The following is a 19,704-nucleotide window of genomic DNA, read 5'->3' as shown; positions in this document are numbered from 1 at the left end:
AATACAAAAAATTAGCTGGGTGGTAGCTCGTGCCTGTAATACCACCTACACAGGAGGCTAAGGCAGGAGAATCACTTGAACTCAGGAGGTGGAGGTGGCAGTGAGTCAAGATCACACTATCACACTCCAGCCTGGGCAACAGACCGACACTCCATCTCAAAAAAAAAAAAAAAAACTTGATTCAGCGTTTTTAGCTTAAAGGAAATCCAAATAATGTTAAATGTTCTTAAGAAAAGGTGGGCCAGGTGCCATGGCTCACTCCTGTAATCCCAGCACTTTGGGAGGCCGAGGCAGGCAGATCACTTGAGTCAGGAGTTCAAAATCACCCTCGCCAACATGGTGAAACCCCGTCTCTACTAAAAATACAAAAACTAGCCAGTCGTGGTGGCAGGTGCCTGTAATCCCAGCTATTCAGGAGGCTGAGAATCGCTTGGGTGGGGGGCGGGGGGGGATGTGGAGGTTGCAGTGAGCCCAGGGGGCACAACTGCACTCCAGCCTCTGTGACATTGACAGACCCTGTCTCAAAAAATTTTTTTTAAATGAAACAATTGACTGATGTCACTATCAATCAATTAACTTAACATTTTTCCCAAGTAAAAAAGTAAAGCCCAGCCAGGCACGGTGGCTCATGCCTGTAATACCAGCACTTTGGGAGGCTGAGGCAGGAGGATCACAAGGTCAGGAGGTCAAAACCAGCCCGGTCAACATGGTGAAACCCCATCTCTACTAAAAATACAAAAATTAGCCAAGCATGGTGGCACATGCCTGTAATCCCAGCTGCTAAGGGGGTTGAGGCAGGAGGACTGCTTTAACCTGGGAGGCACAGGGTGCAGTGAGCAGAGATCACACTACTGCACTCTAGCCTGGGCAACGGAGCAAGACTCCGTCTCAAAAAAAAAAAAAAAAAAAAAGGGCTTGAACAGCATACATACTTTTTAAGTGAAAGTTACAATTTTTAGCTATCATATAAACATAAAATTATGAGGCGTTAATAATCCTTCACACTTGCAAAACAAATCCGACAGATGGGCATCTCACAAAAATCAGTTGTCTAATTATCCTCTTGCATCTGAATTGCAAGAAGGATAACTGAAACAATTTCAAATGTCTTAACAGTATAATTATCTAAATACACTGAGAATCCATGAATTGACGTAGAGGCATAAAACCAAAACCTAATGACAAGTTTTAAGAATATCAACCAAGTTAACCTTGATGCCAGAACTTTCCTTCGACTTTACTCGAACATGTATGTACCAGTTGCATTCCAAGTTTGATGAAACTGGTAGCAATTCTTCCTTGCTAACACTAACCTATACAAGCGACGCTTGAGACGCGCGATTTTGCTCGGGTTACACTGAGATTCTTGTTTCTATGGGAGAAAAAAACTGCATAAGACAAGTCTTGTCTTTCTCCAGGGCCTGTAATCAACACGGACAGTCATGAAAAGCAACGCCTGGAGTCACAGGAGCCAGTTCTGCTACATCCCATACACAACGCGTTAAGCAAAGAACATTTTTTTTCCCCAATGACCACACCACGTTTTTTTTTTTTAAAAAAAAAAAAAAAAAAAAAGAAACATAAAAAAGAACAGTCCCCATCACAGATGGCTCTTGCCAGGTAGCATCTTAAAAACTTTATCCTCGGAAAGGGCGAAAACAGTAATTTTAGGAATCCTAACAGTGGCAGAAGTGTAAGTCGAAAAAATCTGCTCGAAAATCAGTTTAGGGGCCAGGCGCGGTGTCAACCTAGCGCTTTTGGAGGCTGACAGGCGGGAGGATCGCGTGAGCCCAGCCAGCAATTCGAAACCAGCCTGGGAAATACAGTGAGACCCCATTTCTACAAAAAGTTTTAAAAATTAGCCAGGCGTGGTGGTGCACCCCTGTAATCCCAGCACTTTTGAGAGTCTGGGATGGGAGGATCGCTTGAACCCAGGAGTTCAAGACCACCTTGGGCAACACAGCGAGACTCAGTCTCTGCAAAAAAAAAAAAAAATTAAAGAAAACTTTTGGGGCACTAAAGCGGCCCGTTCAATCAAGCACGCATCAAATATGATCGACTCAACCGCCGGGTTCTCAACACAGCTCTCGAGGTCCCGGGATCGAGAGGTTCAAGCAAAAAACAAGAAAGGGTCCCTTTTTGGAAAAAAGGTAAAAATCTCCAAGAGCGCTTCCTCAACGAGGGCTCCCGGGGAGGGCGGCGGGCGGCGTCCGGGAAGAAAGCCGGAGGGTGGAGTTCACTTTTCCCTCCGGCCGGCGAGTGGCGAAGCCCTCCCCCATAGAGAGCCGGAACCAGGCACGCGCCGCCCGGGCCGCCAGAGCCCGCGGCCCCCGCCCCGCGCCCCACAAGGCCCATAGGCCCAGGCCCACCGCCTACGCGAGCCCGCCAGGGACCCCGGCCCGCCTGGGCCTCAATCCCGGCCCGACCCTCGACCCCCGCCCGCGCCCGCCCCCGCGGCCCCCAGCCCGGACCCGGCAGCGCACTTACCCGTCTCCCACCACCACACACTTGATGGCCTGCATCTGGGCCGCTCGCTGGGCCGCGGCGGCGGCGGCAGGGCGCTAATACGGGAAACGGCGGGCTAGGGGCGCGGCGGACGGGCGCGCGGCTTGCGGACCTCTGGGCGCTGGATGCCGGGGCCGCTGTCCACGCCGCCTCGCCCTCCGCGGACTAGAAGCCGAAGCCCGGCAGCGGCCACCACCCAAAGCTGAGGAAAACTGCAGAGAAACAGGAAATGGCCGCTCCACTCACATCCGGCCTCCCCTCCCCCGCGCCGGCGCCGCCGCTCCCAGGTTCCGGGCGGGGCCGCTCCCACCCGCGCGGTTCCCGGAGTTCCTCTGGGCTTCAGGAACGCTCGGAAGTGCTCGGGCCCGCTCGTCTCCGCCCACGGGGCGCGGCGGCTGCCATCTTTGCGCGCTAACGCGGCCTGGGCGTGGCCGGATCTGCGGGTTCCTTTCCTGGGGTTCAGGGTTTGGTCTTAAGAGAAACCTGTAGTGGTTGGGCGCGGTGGCTCATGCCTATAATCCTAACACTTTGGAAGGCCGAAGTGGATCAGGAGGTCAGAATTTCAAGACGAGTGTCCGAGAAGAAACGGACGCTGGTGAAAACCCGTCTCTACTAAAAAAAATACAAAAATTGGGCCGGGCGCGGTGGCTCACGCCTGTAATCCCAGCACTTCGGGAGGCCGAGGCGGGTGGATCACGAGGTCAAGAGATCGAGACCATCCTGGTCAACATGGTGAAACCCCGTCTCTACTAAAAATACAAAAATTAGCTGGGCATGGTGGCGCGTGCCTGTAGTCCCAGCTACTCAGGAGGCTGAGGCAGGAGAATTGCCTGAACCCAGGAGGCGAAGGTTGCGGTGAGCCGAGATCACGCCATTGCACTCCAGCCTGGGTAACAAGAGCGAAACTCCGTCTCAAAAAAAAAAATACAAAAATTAGGCCAGGCGCGGTGGCTCACGCCTGTAATCCCAGCACTTTGGGAGGCTGAGATGGGCGGGAGGCCCAAGATAGGGAGTTCGAGACCACCTGACCAACATGGAGAAACCCCGTCTCTACTAAAAATACAAAATTAGCCGGGCGTGATGGCGCATGCCTGTAATCCCAGCTACTCGGGAGGCTGAGGCAGGGGTATTGCTTGAACCAGGGAGGCGGAGGTTGTGGCGAGCTGAGATCGCGCCATTGCACTCTAAACAGGAGCGAAACTCCGTCTCAAAAAAAAAAAAAAAAAAAAAAATTAGCCGGGCGTGGTGGTGGCACATGCCTGTAATCCCAGCTACTTGGGAGGCTGAGGCAGAGAATTGCTTGAACCTGGGAGGCGGAGGTTGCAGTGAGCTGAAATCGTGCTACTGAACTCCAGCCTGGGCTACAGATTGAGACAACGTCTTTAAAAAAAAAAAAAAAGAGGAACTTGTGGTTGAAGGAGCCAAGCTCCCTGTCGCTAATACCTGCTTGAGGCCATCGGAAGGCATTGATTCCTCCTGTTTCATTATCTTTGTGTGATAATTATCTGCGATTACATTAGGTCCTTCTAGAAAATTCGGAATCTAAAACTATAAGGAAGTCTAAAATCACACACCATACCTTTATTCGGCAATAACAGTGTCCATTCAGCCAAAAAAAAAAAAAAAAAAAACTGTGTTACTGGCCAGGCCCAGTCGCTCACGCCTGGAATCCCAACAATTTGGGAGGCCCCAGGCAGATCACCTGAAGTCAGGAGTTCGAGATCAGCCTGGCCAACATGGCGAATCCCCATCTCTACTAAAAATACAAAAAATTAGCCGGGCATGGTGGCGGCTAATTTTAGTCCCAGCTACTCAGGAGACTGAGGCATGAGAATCGCTTGAACCAGGGAGGTGGAGGTTGCATTGAGCCAAGATCTTGCCACTGTACTCCAGGCTGGGCGACAGAGCAAGACTTCTCAAAAAATATATATATATGTTGCATGTTCTCGCTTGTCGCATATGCATTTGCTGTTACTTGTTTTTAACGCATTTAGTGCCATGCCTTCTGCTTTGTACTAAGTTCTGGAGATAATGGCTGTTAGACAGTGAAAGTGCAAATATTTTGGTATATTTCCTCTTTTCCTCTTAGTTATCTCTTGATATACATAAAGAACTTTTTTCTTTTTTCTTTTTTTTTTTGGTGCTGTGATTCGGATATGAACTAAAGAACTTTTTAAAGCAAAAATCAATAAATCGTAACTTTTTTTTTTTTAATTTTATAGAATAGAGGCAGGATCTCATTATGTTGCCCAGTCTGGTCCCAAACTCCTGGGCCATAATGATCCTTTCACCTTGGCCTCCCAAGTAGCTGGGATTACAGGTAGGTGCCACCACACCTAGCTAATTTTTCTATTTATTATAGAGATGGAATTTCCCCATGTTGCCCAGTGAGCTGTTGCAACTTTTTTTTTTTTTTTTGCAAGCAGATAAAGGCTCGTTTTATTTTAATAGCTGATCTATGTAATCACAGAGGCCAGTATGTACAGAGAAAGGGGGAGCTTTTATTTCTTGGTTTCTTCCTCCTTGGATAAAGTCTTGATGATCTCCTCCTTTTTGGCCTGGAGGCGCTCTTCACGGCGCTTGCTTGCTTCCTTGGTCTTAGACCTGCGGGCCTCAGCCTGGTAAGCCAGGAGCTTCTTTCGGGCCTTGTCTGCCTTCAGCTTGTGGATGTGTTCCATGAGAATCCGCTTGTTTTTGAACACATTCCCCTTCACCTTCAGGTACAGGCTGTGATACGTGTGGCGATCAATTTTCTTAGATTCCCGGTATCTTCTGAGCAGCCGGCACAGAATCCTCATTCTCCTCATCCACGTGACCTTCTCTGGCATTCGGGCATTGGCTGTACCCTTACGCTTACCTATGCCCATGCGCCTGCCCTTCTGGCGGGCCAAGGTGTTTTTCCGGCAGTGAGCCCGGGAATGGACCGTCACAGGCTTACGGATGATCAGCCCATCTTTGATCAGCTTCCGGATCTGCTGACGCGAGTTAGCATTGGCGATTTCATTGGTCTCATTCGGGTCCAACCAAACCTTCTTCTTGCCACAGCGGAGGACACTAGAGGCGAGCCTCTTCTGAAGCCTGAGCATACTCATGGCTGCGGCCGCAGCAGCTAAAGGAAAGAGCTCCGCAACTTTTTCATAGTTTCCCTCGTCTCCCAGGCTGGAGTGCAATAGTGAGATCTCGTCTCACTGCAACCTCCACCTCCCAGGTTTAAGTGATTCTTCGCCTGCCTCAGCCTCCTGAGTAGCTGGGATTACAGGTGTGCGCCATCACGCCCAGCTACTTTTAAAATTTTTAGTAGACATGGGGTTTCACCATATTGGTCAGGCTGATCTAGAACTCCTGACCTCGTGATCCGCCCACCTCGGCCTCCTAAAGTACTAGGATTACAGGCTTGAGCCACCGCGCCTGGCCTATTGGAACATTTTTAATGGCTGTTTACATGCAATAAACGTACCTTAATTTAACCAATTCTGCACAGCTGAGTTGTCACCAATCTTTTTTTGTTTGTTTTTTGTTTTGAGATGGAGTCTCGCTGTCACCCAGGCTGGAGTATAGTGATGTAATCTCTGCTCACTGCAACCTCCGCCTCCCTAGTTGAAGCTATTCTCTTGCCTCAAGCTCCTGGGTTTGATAGCCACCACACCCAGCTAATTTTTAGTATTTTTCATAGAGGCGAGGGTTTCACCATGTTGCTCAGGCTGGTCTCAAACTCCAGATCTTACATGATCCACCCTCCTCAGCCTCCCAAAGTGCTGGGATTACAGGTGTGAGCCGCCATGCAGGGCCGGGTGAATTATTTTAAAGCTTTGATACATTGCTGGGCACGGTGACATGCCTGTAATCCCAACACTTTGGGAGGCTGAGGCGGGCAGAATCTCAGCTACTCAGGAGGCTAAGGCAGAAGAATCACTTGAACCCGGGAGGCGGAGGTTGTGGTGAGCCAGGGTGAGCCAGGATTGTGCCGCTGCACTGTAGCCTGGGCAACAGAGCAAAACTCCATCTCAAAAAAAAAAGAAAATCAGCCGAGTATGGTGGCGGGCTCCTGTAGTCCCAGCTACTTGGGAGGCGGAAGCGGGAGAATCACTTGAACCTAGGAGTCAGAGGTTGCAATGAGCCGAAACCACGCCATTGCACTCTGGCCTGAGTGACAGAGTGAGATTCCATCTCATAAATAAATAATAAATAAATAAAAATAAAGCTTTGATACAATTTGTTGCATTGCCCTTCTGAAAGGTTATACACCTTCAAATCTGTGTGAGAGTGGGCTGTCGAGGGGAGTTAATTTCTAATGATATTTCCTTCTTGTAGGCCTTCTCTTGTTATGACTCACTCCGTTGCCCAGTATTTTAACAGTTTTCTGAAATCAGACCTTTCCTACAGAATTTTTTTTTTTTTTCTGGGACAGAGTCTCACCCTGTTGCCCAGGCTGGAGTGTGATGGCACGATCTCGGCTTATTGCAACCTCTGCCTCCTGGGTTCAAGCAATTCTCCTGACTCAGTCTCCAGGGTAGCTGGGATTACAGGCATGCACCACCACTCCCAGCTAATTTTTGTATTTTTAGAAGAGACAGGGTTTTGCACGTTGGCCAGGCTGGTCTCGAACTCCTGACCTTGTGATCCACCCACCTTGGCCTCTCAAAGTGCTGATATTACAGGCATGAGCCACGGCACCTGGCCTAATTTTTATATTTTTTGTAGAGACAGGGTTTTGCCATGTTTTCCAGACTAGTCTTGAACTCCTGGGCTCAAGCCATCCTCCCACCTTGGCCTCCCAAAATGCTGGAATTACAGATGTGAGTCAAAAAATATTTGAGGGCCGGGCGCGGTGGCTCATGCCTATAATCCTAGCACTTTGAGAGGCCGAGGCGGGTGGATCACGAGGTCAAGAGATCGAGACCATCCTGGTCAACATGGTGAAACCCCGTCCCTACTAAAAATACAAAAATTAGCTGGGCATGGTGGCGCGTGCCTGTAGTCCCAGCTACTCGGGAGGCTAAGGCAGGAGAATTGCTTGAACCCATGAGGCGGAGGTTGCGGTGAGCCAAGATCGCGCCATTGCACTCCAGCCTGGGTAACAAGAGCGAAACTCCGTCTCAAAAAAAGAAAAAGAAAAAAAAATATTTGAGTGTGGCTGCTTCCTGCATAATGGATTCGCAGTAAACAAACAAGACAGGGACATAGTTGCTACAGTACCAAGTCCACTATCTTAAGTGCTGCCAGTGGGTTACAAATATGGTGCTTATTAGGGGGCAAAACACCAATATTTTGTCTGGTATGGTAGCTTACGCCTGTAATCCCAGCACTTTGGGAAGCTGAGATGGGTGGATCAATTGAGGTCAGGAATTCAAGACCAGCCTGGGCAACACAGTGAAACCACATCTCTACTAGAAATACAAAAATTAGCTGGGCATGATGTTGCCCCCTGTAGTCCCAGCTACTTGGGAGGCTGAGGCAGGAGAATCACTTGAACCCAGGAGGCAGAAGCTGTAGTGAGTCAAGATTGTGCCACTGCACTCCAGCCTAGGTGATAGAGCAAGGCTCTGTCTGAAAGCAAAAAACAACACAGGACTGGCGTAGTGGCTCACACCTGTAATTCAGCACTTTAGGAGGCGGAAACAGGTAAATCAGCTGAGGTCAGGAGTTCAAGACCAGCCTGGCCAACATGGTGAAACCCCATGTCTACTAAAAATACAAAAATTAGCTGGACACGGTGGTGCATGCCTGTAATCCAGCTACTGGAGAGGGTATGGCAGGAGAATCGCTTGAACCTAGGAGGCAGAGGTTGCAGTGAACCGAGATCATGCCACTCCAGTCTGGGCAACAGAACAAGACTCAGTTTCAGAACAGTGATAACAACAAAAACCAATACTCATGCTGATAAAATGACTTTTATCAAAGAGATGGAGCTGAAAGATGTGTCTGGATAGGATTTCTGATGAACATTGATAGACTGATAAGAAAACTTCGGGAGGCTGAGGTGGGCGGATCACAAGGTCAAGAGGATCACAAGGCATCTGAGGGGCTCCAGGACTAGCATCCAGAGATGCTATTGCAGGCTGGATAACAAACTGCCTTGAGTGTGGACTTTACTCTGATAGGGCACAAGATTTTGAGCCAATATGTGACATGACCACATTCAGATCATTATTTCTCTAGATGGATAAATGAAAGTTCAAAGAGGTTCAACTGTGACTATAAAATAAAATACAGGTCAGATGTGGTGGCTCACACCTGTAATCCCAGCACTTTGGGGGACCGAGGCAGGCAGATCACTTGAGGTCAGGAGTTCAAGACCGGCCTGGCCAACATGGTGAAACCCCATTTCTACTAAAAATACAAAAATCAGCCAGGCATGGTGGTGGGTGCCTTTGTAATCCCAGCTACTAGAGAGGCTGAGGCAGAAGAATCACTTGAACCTGGGAGGCAGAGGTTGCAGTGAGCCGAGATCATGCCACTGCACTCCAGCCTGGCGACAATGTGAGACTCTGTCTCAAAAATAATAAATAAATAAATAAATAAATAAAACATGCCTGTAATCCCAGCACTTTGGAAGGCTGAGGTGGAAGGCTTGCTTGAAGCCAGGAGTTCAAGACCAGGTTGGGCAACACAGCAAGACCCCCACCTCTACAAAAGAAATCAAAAAATTAGCCAGGCATGGTAGCAAGTACCTGTGGTCCCAGTTACCTGGGAGGCCAAAGCAGGAGGATCTAAGCCAAGCAGGTCAAGGCTACAGTGAGCTATGATTGAACTACTGCATTCCAGCCTGGGTGACAGAATGAGACCCTGTCTCAAAAAAATTAATTAAATTAAATTAAGCTACAACCAACATATGAAAATCCGTTAATTTAAAACTGAGTGAGAACACTTGTCCAAGTTTAGGCTTGAGTATCTACTCAGAATGTTCCCCATGGCAACAAATGATCCAAAAAGTTAAATTTTTAAAAATTCTGTTTTTTTTTTAGGTAGGCTCTGACTTCCTCACCCAGACTGGAGTGTAGTGGCATGATCACAGCTCACTGCCACCTCTACCTCCTGGGCTCAGTGATCCTCCCACCAGCTTCCCGAGTAGCTGGGACCACAGGGGCACCTCACCACACTAGAATAATTTTTGTATATAATTGTGTATATTTGTCACTATGTTGCCCAGGCTGGTCTTCAGCTCCTGGGCTCAAGTGATCAGCCTGCCTCAGCCTCCCAAAATGCTGAGATTTCAGGCGTGAGCCACAATGTGCAGCTTAAATTATATTTAATAAACACAGCTGGGCACAGTGGCTCATGCCTGTAATCCCAGCACTTTGGGAGGCTGAGAAGTGTGGATCACCTGGGGTCAGGAGTTCAAGACCAGCATGATCAACATGGTGAACCTCCGTCTCTACTAAAAATACAAAAATTAGCCAGGCGTGGTGGTGGGTGCCTATAATTTCAGCTACTTGGGAGGCTGAGGCAGGAGAATTGCTGGAACCCAGTAGGCTTAGGTTGCAGTGAGCCAAGATTGTACCATTGCACTCTAGTCTGGGAAACAAGAGCGAAACTCCATCTCAAAAAAAAAAAAAAAGGGTAAGAGAGTCCTGCTATGCTGCATTCTAAAACCTACATTCTAGTGGGGCAGATGCATATAGTATTCATTTCCAGGTTAAAATGACAGATTTGATGTAAGTGTCTAATTTCACTTCTACCCAAAATCTCACTAGAATTCCAGAAAGGGGACTTTTGAAAAAAAAGCAGACACCTAGAACATATGGAATAAGAAAGAAGGAAGGTGTGGACAGAGTGGTTGTAACTGACCTAGCCACCTACACTGGCAGTGGGAAGGGCAGGTCAACACTAGATCTGGCTGTCTTGCTCGCTCACCCAGGCTGGAGTGCAGTGGTACAATCTTGGCTCACTGCAACCTCCACCTCTCGGGTTCAAGGATTCTCCTGCCTCAGCCTCCCAAGTAACCAGGATTATAGGGACCCGCCACCATGCCTGGCTAATTTTTGTATTTTTAGTAATGACTGGTTTTCACCATGTTGGCCAGGCTAGTTTCGAACTCCTGACCTCAGGTGATCCACCCAATTTGGCCTCCCAAAGTGCTGAGATTACAGGAATGAGCCACTGCACCCGCTTATACTATATTTATTAGATGCAGTCTCACTCTGTCGCCCAGGCTGGAGTACAGTGGCTTGATCTCGGCTCACTGCAACCTCCGCCTCCTGGGTTCAAACAGTTCTCCTGCCTCAGCCTCCTCAGTACCTGGGACTACAGGCACGTGCCACAACACCTAGCTAATTGTTGTATTTTTTAGTAGAGACGAAGTTTCACCATATTGGCCAAGCTGGTCTAGAACTGTCACGATCTGCCTGCCTCGGCCTCCCAAAGTGCTGGGATTACAGACATGAGCCACCACGCTCAGTCCTGACCCTTACATTTTATATAAATATATAGACATATTTATATTCAGGAAATAAAGCAAAATATTATATGTATAAAAATTATATATATTTATATATAGATCTGTACTTATGTATAAATACATTATTTAAAAATATATACATATATACAAGGCAGGAAAATAAAATGGTTTTTATTTTTATTTTTTTAATTTATTTTTATTTTTATAGAAACAGGATTTCACCATGTTGGTCAGGCCGGTCTCTAACTCCTGACCTCGTGATCCGCCTGCCTTAGCCTCTCAAAGTGCTGGGATTACAGGCATGAGCCACTGCACCTGGCCAGAAAATGGTTATTTTTAAGGCTAGAAACATTTTCAGATATGGTAATATTATTCATCCTTGAATAAGAAGAGGGTTCTACTTTAAAAATGGAGCATTAGAAAGTTTTTCATGTCTTTATTTATTTTTATTTATTTATTTATTTATTTTAAAGAGATTGGGTTTCTCCATGTTGGCCAGGCTGGTCTCGAACTCCTGACCTCAGGTGATCCGCCCACCTCGGCCTCCCAAAGTGTTGGGATTACAGGCGTGAGCCACCTCGCCCAGCATGTTTTTTTAATTAGTGGAAATTAAAACCAATTTAGCAGAAATTTTTAAAACTCAATTGAAAATCTGGGGTTGGGCACGGTGGCTCACACCTATAATCCCAGCACTTTGGGAGGCTAAGGCAAAGGATTGCTTGAGCTCAGGAGTTTGAGACCAACCTGGGTAATATGCTGAGACCCCCCTCTCTACAAAAAATAAAAATTACCTGGGTGTGGTGACATGTGCCTGTAGTCCCAGCTACCCAGGAGACTGAGGCTGGAGGATCACTTGAGCTTAGAAGTTCAAGGTAGCAGTGAGCTGTACACTCTAGCCTGGGCAAGAGAGCGAAAACAAAAAAGGAAGCAGTGGGAACACTAGAAAACCAGATCTGTCTAGGCACAGTGGCTCATGCCTGTAATCCTAGCACTTTGGGAGACGGAGGTGGGCAGATCACCTGAGGTCACAAGTTCCAGACCAGCCTGACCAACATGGAGAAACACCATCTCTACTAAAAATACAAAATTAGGCCAGGCATGGTGGCTCACGCCTGTAATCCCAGCACTTTGGGAGGCGGAGGTGGGCAGATCACCTGAGGTCAGGAGTTCGAGACCAGCCTGACCAACACAGTGAAACCCCGTTTCTACTAAAAATACAAAAATTAGCCAGGCATGGTGGTGAACACCTGTAATCCCAGCTACTCAGGAGGCTGAGGCAGGAGAATTGTTTGAACCGGGAGGTGGAAGTTGCAATGAGTGGAGATCATGCCACTGCCCTCCAGCCTGGGCGACAGAGCAAAACTCCGTCAAAAAAAAAAAAAAAAAAATTAGCTGGGCGTGGTGGCACATGCCTGTAATCCCCAGCTACTTGGGAGACTGAGGCAGGAGAATTGCTTGAACCTGGGAATCGGAGGTTGCAGTTAGCTGAGATTGCACCATGGCACTCGGGCCTGGGCAACAAGAGTGAAACTCTGTTTCAAAAAAGAAAGAAACAAAAAACCAAGAGATCCAACTAGCTTAATAATATCCATCCTATAGGCTGGGTGCAGTGACTCATGGTTGTTATCCCAGCACTTTGGGAGGCCGAGGCGAGCAGATCACGGGAGGTCAGGAGTTTGAGACCAACCTGGCCAACGTGGTGAAACCCCATCTCTACTAAAAATACAAAAAGTAGCCAGGCATGGCAGCACACACCTGTAATCCTAGCTACTGGGAAGGCTGAGGGAGAAAAATCGCTTGAACGTGGGAGGCAGTGGTTACAGTGAGCTGAGATGGTGCCATTGCACTCCAGCCTGGGCGACAAGAGTGAGACTCCATCTCAAAGAAAAAAAAATTGCCAGGCTCAGTGGCTCATGCCTGTAATCCCAGCACTTTGGGAGGCTAAGGCAGGTGGATCACAAGGTCAGGAGTTCTGCCGGGCGTGGTGGCTCACACGTGTAATCCAAGCACTTTGGAGGCCAAGGTGGGCGGATCACTTGAGGTCAGGAGTTCAAGACCAGCCTGACCAATATGGTGAAACCCCGTCTTAAAAAAGAAAAATTAAAAAGAACAAACAAACAAAGTCAGGAGTTCGAGACCAGCCTGGCCAATATGGTGAAACCCCATCTCTACTAAAATATACAAAACTTAGTCGGGCGTGGTGGCATGTGCCTGTAGTCCCAACTACTCGGGAGGCTGAGGCAGGAGAATTGCTTGAACCCAGGAGGTGGAGGTTGCAGTGAGCCGAGATCACATGATTGCACTCCAGCCTGGGTGACAGAGAGCGACTCCATCTCAAAAAAAAAAAAAAATTAGCTGGGTGTGGTGGTGTGTGCCTGTAATCACAGCTACTCCAGAGGCTGAGGCATGAGGAGAATCAATTGAACCTGTGAGGCAGAGATTGTAGTGAGCCCACATCAGCTCACTGCACTTCAGCCTGGGTGATAGGGCGAGACTCAATCTCAATAAAACAAAACAACAACAACAACAAAAATCCATCCTATAATAGAAAAAGAAAGAACAGGCCGGGCACAATGGCTCACACCTGTAATCCCAGCACTTAGGGAGGCCGAGGAGGGCAAATCACCTGAGGTCAGGAGTTTGAGATCAGCCCGGTCAACATGAAACCCTGTCTCTACTGAAAGTACAAAATTAGCTGGGCATAGTGGCGGGCACCTGTAATCCCAGCTACTCAGAAGGCTGAGGCAGAATAGCTTGAACCTGGGAGGCAGAGGTTGCAGTGAGCCGAGATAGCGCCATTACACTCCAGCCTGGGTGACAAGAGCGAGATTCCATATCAAAAAAAAAAAAAAAACAACAAAGAACAAGAGAAGGAGGAAAACAATAATGAAAATATTGAAAGGGGTCTGGGCACAGCGGCTCACGCCTGTACTCCCAGCACTTTGGGAGGCCGAGGAGGGTGGATCACCTGAGGTCAGGAGATCATAGACCAGCCGGGCCAAGATGGTGAAACCCTGTTTCTACTAAAAATACAAAAAATTAGCTGGGCATGGTGGCAGGAAACTAATCCCAGCTACTTGGGAGGCTGAGGCAGAGAATCGCTTGAACCTGGAAGGTGGAGGTTGCAGTGAGCCGAGATCGTGCCATTACACTCCAGCCTGGGCAACAGAGCAAGACTCCGTCTCAAAAAAAAACAACAAAAAGAAAGGAAAAAGAAAATATTGAAAGAAAATTTACCAGACCTGAATGATAGCAGTTTACAGATGGAAAGTCTAGTGCAGTGAATGAAATAGTCCCACCTTAAGGGTGCATCTTTGTGAAACTTGAGAACATCAGCACCACTTAGGATCCTATAAGCTTCCAAAGAGAAAACACACAGCTTAAGGAAACAGGAATTAGAATGGTTTGGGGTTTCCCAGCAGTTACAAGGGCGGGGCAATGCCTTCAAAAAAATTCTAAAGGAAAAAAATTTTCAGAAGAGAATTCTGCTCATAGTCAAACTATTGATCAAGTAGGCGGGTAAAATAAGAACATTTTCAGGCAAGTTCTCAAAAAAGTTTTACCTCCCACACACTACATCCCAGAAAGCTGCTGGAACATATGTTGCTTCAGTAGAAGGAAATAAACCAAAAGAGAGAAGCTACGAGAGGCAGAAACAGGAGATCCCACAAAGCAGAAGAGAGAAGGGGCCTCCCAGGGAATGGAGACTGTGGTATGACCTGCTCACATTGGAGCAGGGGTCTGTGTGGCCATAAACCCGCACAGCGTGTGTAACTGGGTCAAATTCCACCAGTGTGAACAGCCAGGAATAGTTACAAGACAAACCACTTTTGTTTTTTTTGTGTGTGTTTTTGTTTGTTTGCTTTTGAGACAGAATCTCGATCTGTCCCCAGGCTGGAGTACAGTGGCACGATCTTGGCTCACTGCAACCTCCACCTCCTGTGTTCAAGCGGTTCTCCTGCCTCAGCCTCCAAAGTAGCTGGGATTACAGGCCTGTGACCAAGCCCAACTAATTTTTGTATTTTTAGTAGAGACGGGGTTTCACCATGTTGGCCAGGATGGTCTCCATCTCTTGACCTCGTGATCCGCCCACCTCGGCCTCCCAAAGGGCTGGGATTACAGGCGTGAGCCACCGTGCCTGGCTGACAAACCACTTTTGTTAACCAGCTCCCCTTTGATGACAATGCATGGAGGTAATAACAATAGGAAGCATATTCTTGGTGCCTATACCTCTCCTTTCTCTTGTTTTTGTTTTGAGACAGAATCTTTTTCTGTTATCCAGGCTGGAGTTCGATGGTACGATCTCTACTCACTTCAACCTCTGCCTCCCGGGCTCAAATGATTCTCCTGCCTCAGCCTTCTGAGTAGCTGGGATAACAGGTGCCCACCACCACCACACCCAGCTATTTTTTCTTTCTTTCTTTCTTTTTCTTTTTTGGAAGATGGAGTTTCACTTTTGTTGCCCAGGCTGGAGTGCAGTGGCACAATCTCATCTCACTGCAGCCTCTGCCTCCTGGGTTCAAGCAATTCTGCCTCAGCCTCCAGAGTAGCTGAGATTACAGGCACGTGTCACAATGCCCCGCTAATTTTTTGTATTTTTAGTAGAGATGAGGTTTCACCATGTTGGCTAGGCTGGTCTTCAACTCCTGACTTCAGGTGATCCTCCCGTCTCAGCTTCCCAAAGTGTTGTGATTACATGTGTGAGCCACCGCTCTAGGCCAATCTCAACCTTTCTCTCATATATATATATATATATATATATATATATATATATGAGAGAGAGAGAGAGAGAGAGAGAGACTGAGTCTCACTCTGTCACTCAAGCTGGAGTACAGTGGTACAATGACAGCTCACTGCAGCCTCGAACTCTTGGGCTCAAGTGATCCTCCCACCTCAGCCTCCCCAGTAGCTGGGACCACAGGCACACACTGCCACCACCAAGTCTGGCTAATTTTTAAATTTTTTGCAGAGATGAAGGTCTCACTATTTTGCCCAGGCTTGTTTTGAACTCCTGGGCTCAAGCGTTTCTCCTGCCTCAGCCTCCTGAAGTATTGGGATCACAGGCATGAGTCACCTTGCCCCAGCCTCTTTTCTGTTTTTTTCCCCTAATGTTTTTGTTTTCGTTTTTGTTTTTGTTTTTGAGATGGTTTCCCTTTTGTCACTTAGGCTGGAGTGCAATGGTGGGATCTCAGGTCACTGCAACCTCCGTCTCCCAGGTTCAAAAGATTCTTCTGCCTCAGGCGCCCGAGTAACTGGTATTACAAGCATGGGCCACCACACCAAGCTAATTTTTTGTATTTTTAGTAGAGACAGGTTTCACCACATTGGCCAGGATGGCGTCAAACTCCTGACCTCAAGTGATCCGACCGCCTAGGCCTTCCAAAGTACTGGGATTGCAGGTGTGAGCTACCATGCACAGCCTCCCTTAACATTTTATTTTATTTTATTTTATTTTATTTTATTTTGAGACAGAGTTTCACTCTTGTTGCTCAGGCTGGAGTGCAATGGCACCATCTTGGCTCACTGCAAACTCTGCCTCCTGGGTTCAAGCAATTCTCCTGTTTCAGCCCCCTGAGTAGCTGGGATTACAGGTGCCTGCCACCGTGCTCAGCTAATTTTTGTATTTTTAGTAGAGACGAGGTTTCACCATGTTAGCCAGGTTGGTCTTGATCTCTTGACCTCGTAATCCGCCCGCCTCAGCCTCCCAAAGTGCTGGGATTACAGGCGTGAGCCAGCATGCCCAGCCCTAACATTTTCATTATACTTTTTTTTTTTTTGAAGATGGAGTCGCTGTCACTCAGGTTGGAGTGCAGTGGAGCAGTCTCCACTTACTGTAACCACTGCCTCCTGGATTCAAGCAATTCTCCTGCCTCAGTCTCCCGGGTAACTAGGATTACAGGTGTGAACCACCACACCTGGCTAATTTTCTTTTCTTTCTTTTATTTTTTATTATTATTTTTTTGAGATGGAGTCTTGCTCTGTCGCCCAGGCTAGAGAACAGATGGAGTCTTACTCTGTCGACCAGGCTGGAGAACAGTGGTGTGATCTCAGCTATCTGCAACCTCCGCCTCCTGGGTTCAAGAGCTTCTCCTGCCTCAGGCTCGAGAGCAGCTGGGATTACACCTATCTATCCGTTTACCTATTCAACAATTCATCTCATTTTAAAATTCATTTCAAAAGATGTTACAAAAATTAGTACATTTTACCCTTAAACACTTCAGAATGCCTTTTTTTTTTTTTTAATGGAGTCTTGCTTTGTCGCCAGGCTGGAGTGCAATGGCATGATCTTAGCTCACTGCAACCTCCGACTTCTAGATTCAAGCAATTCTCCTGCCTCAGCCTCCCAAATAGCTGGGATTACAGGCGTGCGCCACCACGCCCAGCTAGTTTTTGTATTTTTGGTAGAGATGGGGTTTCACCATGTTGACCAGGATGGTCTTGATCTCTTGACCTCATGATCCGCCCACCTTGGTCTCCCAAAGTGTTGGTATTACAGGCGTGAGCCACCTCACTCAGTGGCATTTTTTTTTTTTTTTTTTTTTTTTTTGAGATGGAGTTTTTGCTCTTGGTACCTAGGCTGGAGTGCAATGGAGCGATCTCGGCTCACCGCAACCTCCGCCTCCTGGGTTCAGGCAGTTCTCCTGCCTCAGCCTCCTGAGTAGCTGGGACTACAGGCGCGCGCCACCATGCCCAGCTAATTTTTTTGTATTTTTAGTAGAGACGGGGTTTCACCATGTTGACCAAGATTGTCTCAATCTCTTGGTCTCGCGATCCATCCGCCTCGGCCTCCCAAAGTGCTGGGATTATAGGCGTGAGCCACCGCGCCTGGCCCATTTTTTTTAACTGATGTTTATTTTTCATGAACATGATTTCCATGTTGGTTATGAGCCTGTGCAAGAACAGCTTAGGGCCATCCAGTGATTGCTCGTACCCATTCAGCAGCCTGAGCAGTGGGAGCTGCAGACCAGTCTTCCACGGCAGGCTGAGTGCTCCAGTCTTCAGTAGGGAACTGCCGGATCGGCACAGAGGCCACCTGCATGCCTTCAGACCAGTCTGCAATCTCAGGCTGAGTAGCAGTGAACTCAGGAGCTGGAGCAGTCCATCCACCCTGAAATTCCTCCTCGGGCACAGCCTTTTCAGCAGCAGCCTGCTCTTCTTTTTCAGTCTCTTCAGGATCTCTGTAGAAGTAGAGATCAGGCACGACCTCCCACGGGTGTTCACAGAAATGGCGCCATGCATATGCAGAACTTCCTGAGCCAGCATCCACAACAGCAAACCCACTGAGTGAGCTCCCTTGTTGTTGCATGGAATGGCAATGTCCACATAGCACAGAGAAGAATCTGTGAGACACAGAGCAATGGTAGGTAGGTTAACATAAGATGCCTCTGTGAGGTTCGGCAAGGTGGCTCATGCCTGTAATCCCAGCACTTTGGGAGGCCGAAGCGGACAGATCACAAGGTCAGGAGTTCAAGACCAGCCTGGCCAACATGGTGAAACCCCATCTCTACTAAAAATGCAAAAATTAGCTGGGCGTGGTGGCACGCACCTGTAGTCCCAGCTTCCCAGCTACTTGGGAGGCTGAGGCAGGAGAATTGCTTGAACCTGGGAGGTGGAGGTTGCAGTGAGCCGAGATTGTGCCACTGCACTCTAGCCTGGGTGACAGAGAGAGACTCCGTCAAAAAAAAAAAAAAAGCCTCTGTGAAAGGCTGGTGGTCAGCCCTGGGGTCAGTAACCACAAGAAACCATGGCTCCTGGAAGGCTGCCTGGATCTGGTTAGTGAAGGTTCTAGGGGTGAAGCGGCAGCAATAGGAGTGCCTCCAGTGGCAGCAGCTAACTTCAGCACAGCCCTCTGGCCAGTACTCCTGGAGGATATAACACTGACATCAGCAGGGTTTTCTTTTTTTTTAATTTTTTTTTTTTTTGACATCAGCAGGATTTTCAATGGGTACAATGGCATGAGCTGCCAGCAGGAGCCTCTCCCATGTCCTCTTCAGATTTATGATGTTGATGCCATCATTTTTCTTTTTATAGATGTACTGTTCTATCTGGAAGTCAAGATTGGTGCCACCTAAATGGGTTCCTGCTGCAAGAAACTTTAGGATATCCTCCTCCTTCATTTGCAGGACATCAAGGGCTCTGGACATTGTGAAAGTTTCGCTTTAAGACAGGAATCCAGAACAACGCTGTATGGACCCCTCTGTGCATAGCGCGGAAACACCAGAATGCATATATATATATATATATATATATATATATTTTTTTTTTTTTTGAGACGTAGTTTTGCTCTTGTTGCCCAGACCGGAGTGCAATGGCGCGATCTCGGCTCACTGCAACCTCCGACTCCTGAGTTCAGGCAATTCTCCTGCCTCAGCCTCCTGAGTAGCTGGGATTATAGGCACGCACTACCATGCCCAGCTAATTTTTTGTATTTTTAGTAGAGACGGGGTTTCACCATGTTGATCAGGATGGTCTCAATCTCTTGACCTCGTGATCCACCCACCTCGGCCTCCCGAAGTGCCAGAATGCATATTGTTAATTAACATTCAATATTTGTTGATAGTTCCTTCTTTTCTTTATTTATTTAGAGACAGGGTCTCACTCTGTCACCCAGGCTGGAATGCAGTGGCAAGATCTTGGATTACTGCAGTCAACCTCCAGGACTCAAGAGATGGAATCCCAAATAACTGGGACTACAGGTGCACGCCACCACCCCTGGCTAATTCTCGTATTTTTTTGTAGAGACACGATCTCACTATTCCCCAAGCTAATGTCAAACTCCTGGCCTCAAGTGATCCTCCCAC

At 47.8% G+C, this 19,704-nt stretch overlaps 2 protein-coding genes across 3 annotated transcripts in view; both read right to left on the bottom strand.

Moving 5' to 3' along the window:
- RAC1 (Rac family small GTPase 1) overlaps positions 1 to 2,573 on the bottom strand; it is a 29,042-nt gene extending 26,469 nt beyond the window's left edge. For both annotated transcript variants that reach the window (XM_064376458.1, XM_064376457.1), the window contains exon 1: positions 2,488 to 2,573. In XM_064376458.1, coding sequence (XP_064232528.1) covers positions 2,488 to 2,522 — 35 coding nt within the window. In that variant the 5' untranslated portion in view covers positions 2,523 to 2,573. The remainder of the gene's footprint in view (positions 1 to 2,487) is intronic.
- Positions 2,574 to 4,932: 2,359 nt separating this feature from the next.
- Positions 4,933 to 5,624, bottom strand: LOC105719391 (large ribosomal subunit protein eL19-like). The gene has a single exon (XM_064376356.1). It carries the CDS (start codon positions 5,595 to 5,597, stop codon positions 5,007 to 5,009), a length of 591 nt encoding a protein of 196 aa, XP_064232426.1. The 5' UTR covers positions 5,598 to 5,624; the 3' UTR covers positions 4,933 to 5,006.
- Positions 5,625 to 19,704: the final 14,080 nt, after the last annotated feature.

The sequence above is a fragment of the Aotus nancymaae genome, unplaced genomic scaffold (assembly GCF_030222135.1).
Source record: "Aotus nancymaae isolate 86718 unplaced genomic scaffold, 86718_ANA_hifiasm-v0.15.2.pri h1tg000015l_0, whole genome shotgun sequence".
NCBI classification, from domain to species: Eukaryota; Metazoa; Chordata; class Mammalia; order Primates; family Aotidae; genus Aotus; species Aotus nancymaae.
The sequence above is the reverse complement of the archived record's forward strand: the minus strand, read 5'-3'. Positions and strand labels throughout refer to the sequence as shown.

Coding starts and splice junctions, on each gene's coding strand:
- LOC105719391 (XM_064376356.1), bottom strand. CDS start 5,597: ATGAGTATGCTCAGGCTTCAGAAGAGGCTCGCCTCTAGTGTCCTCCGC.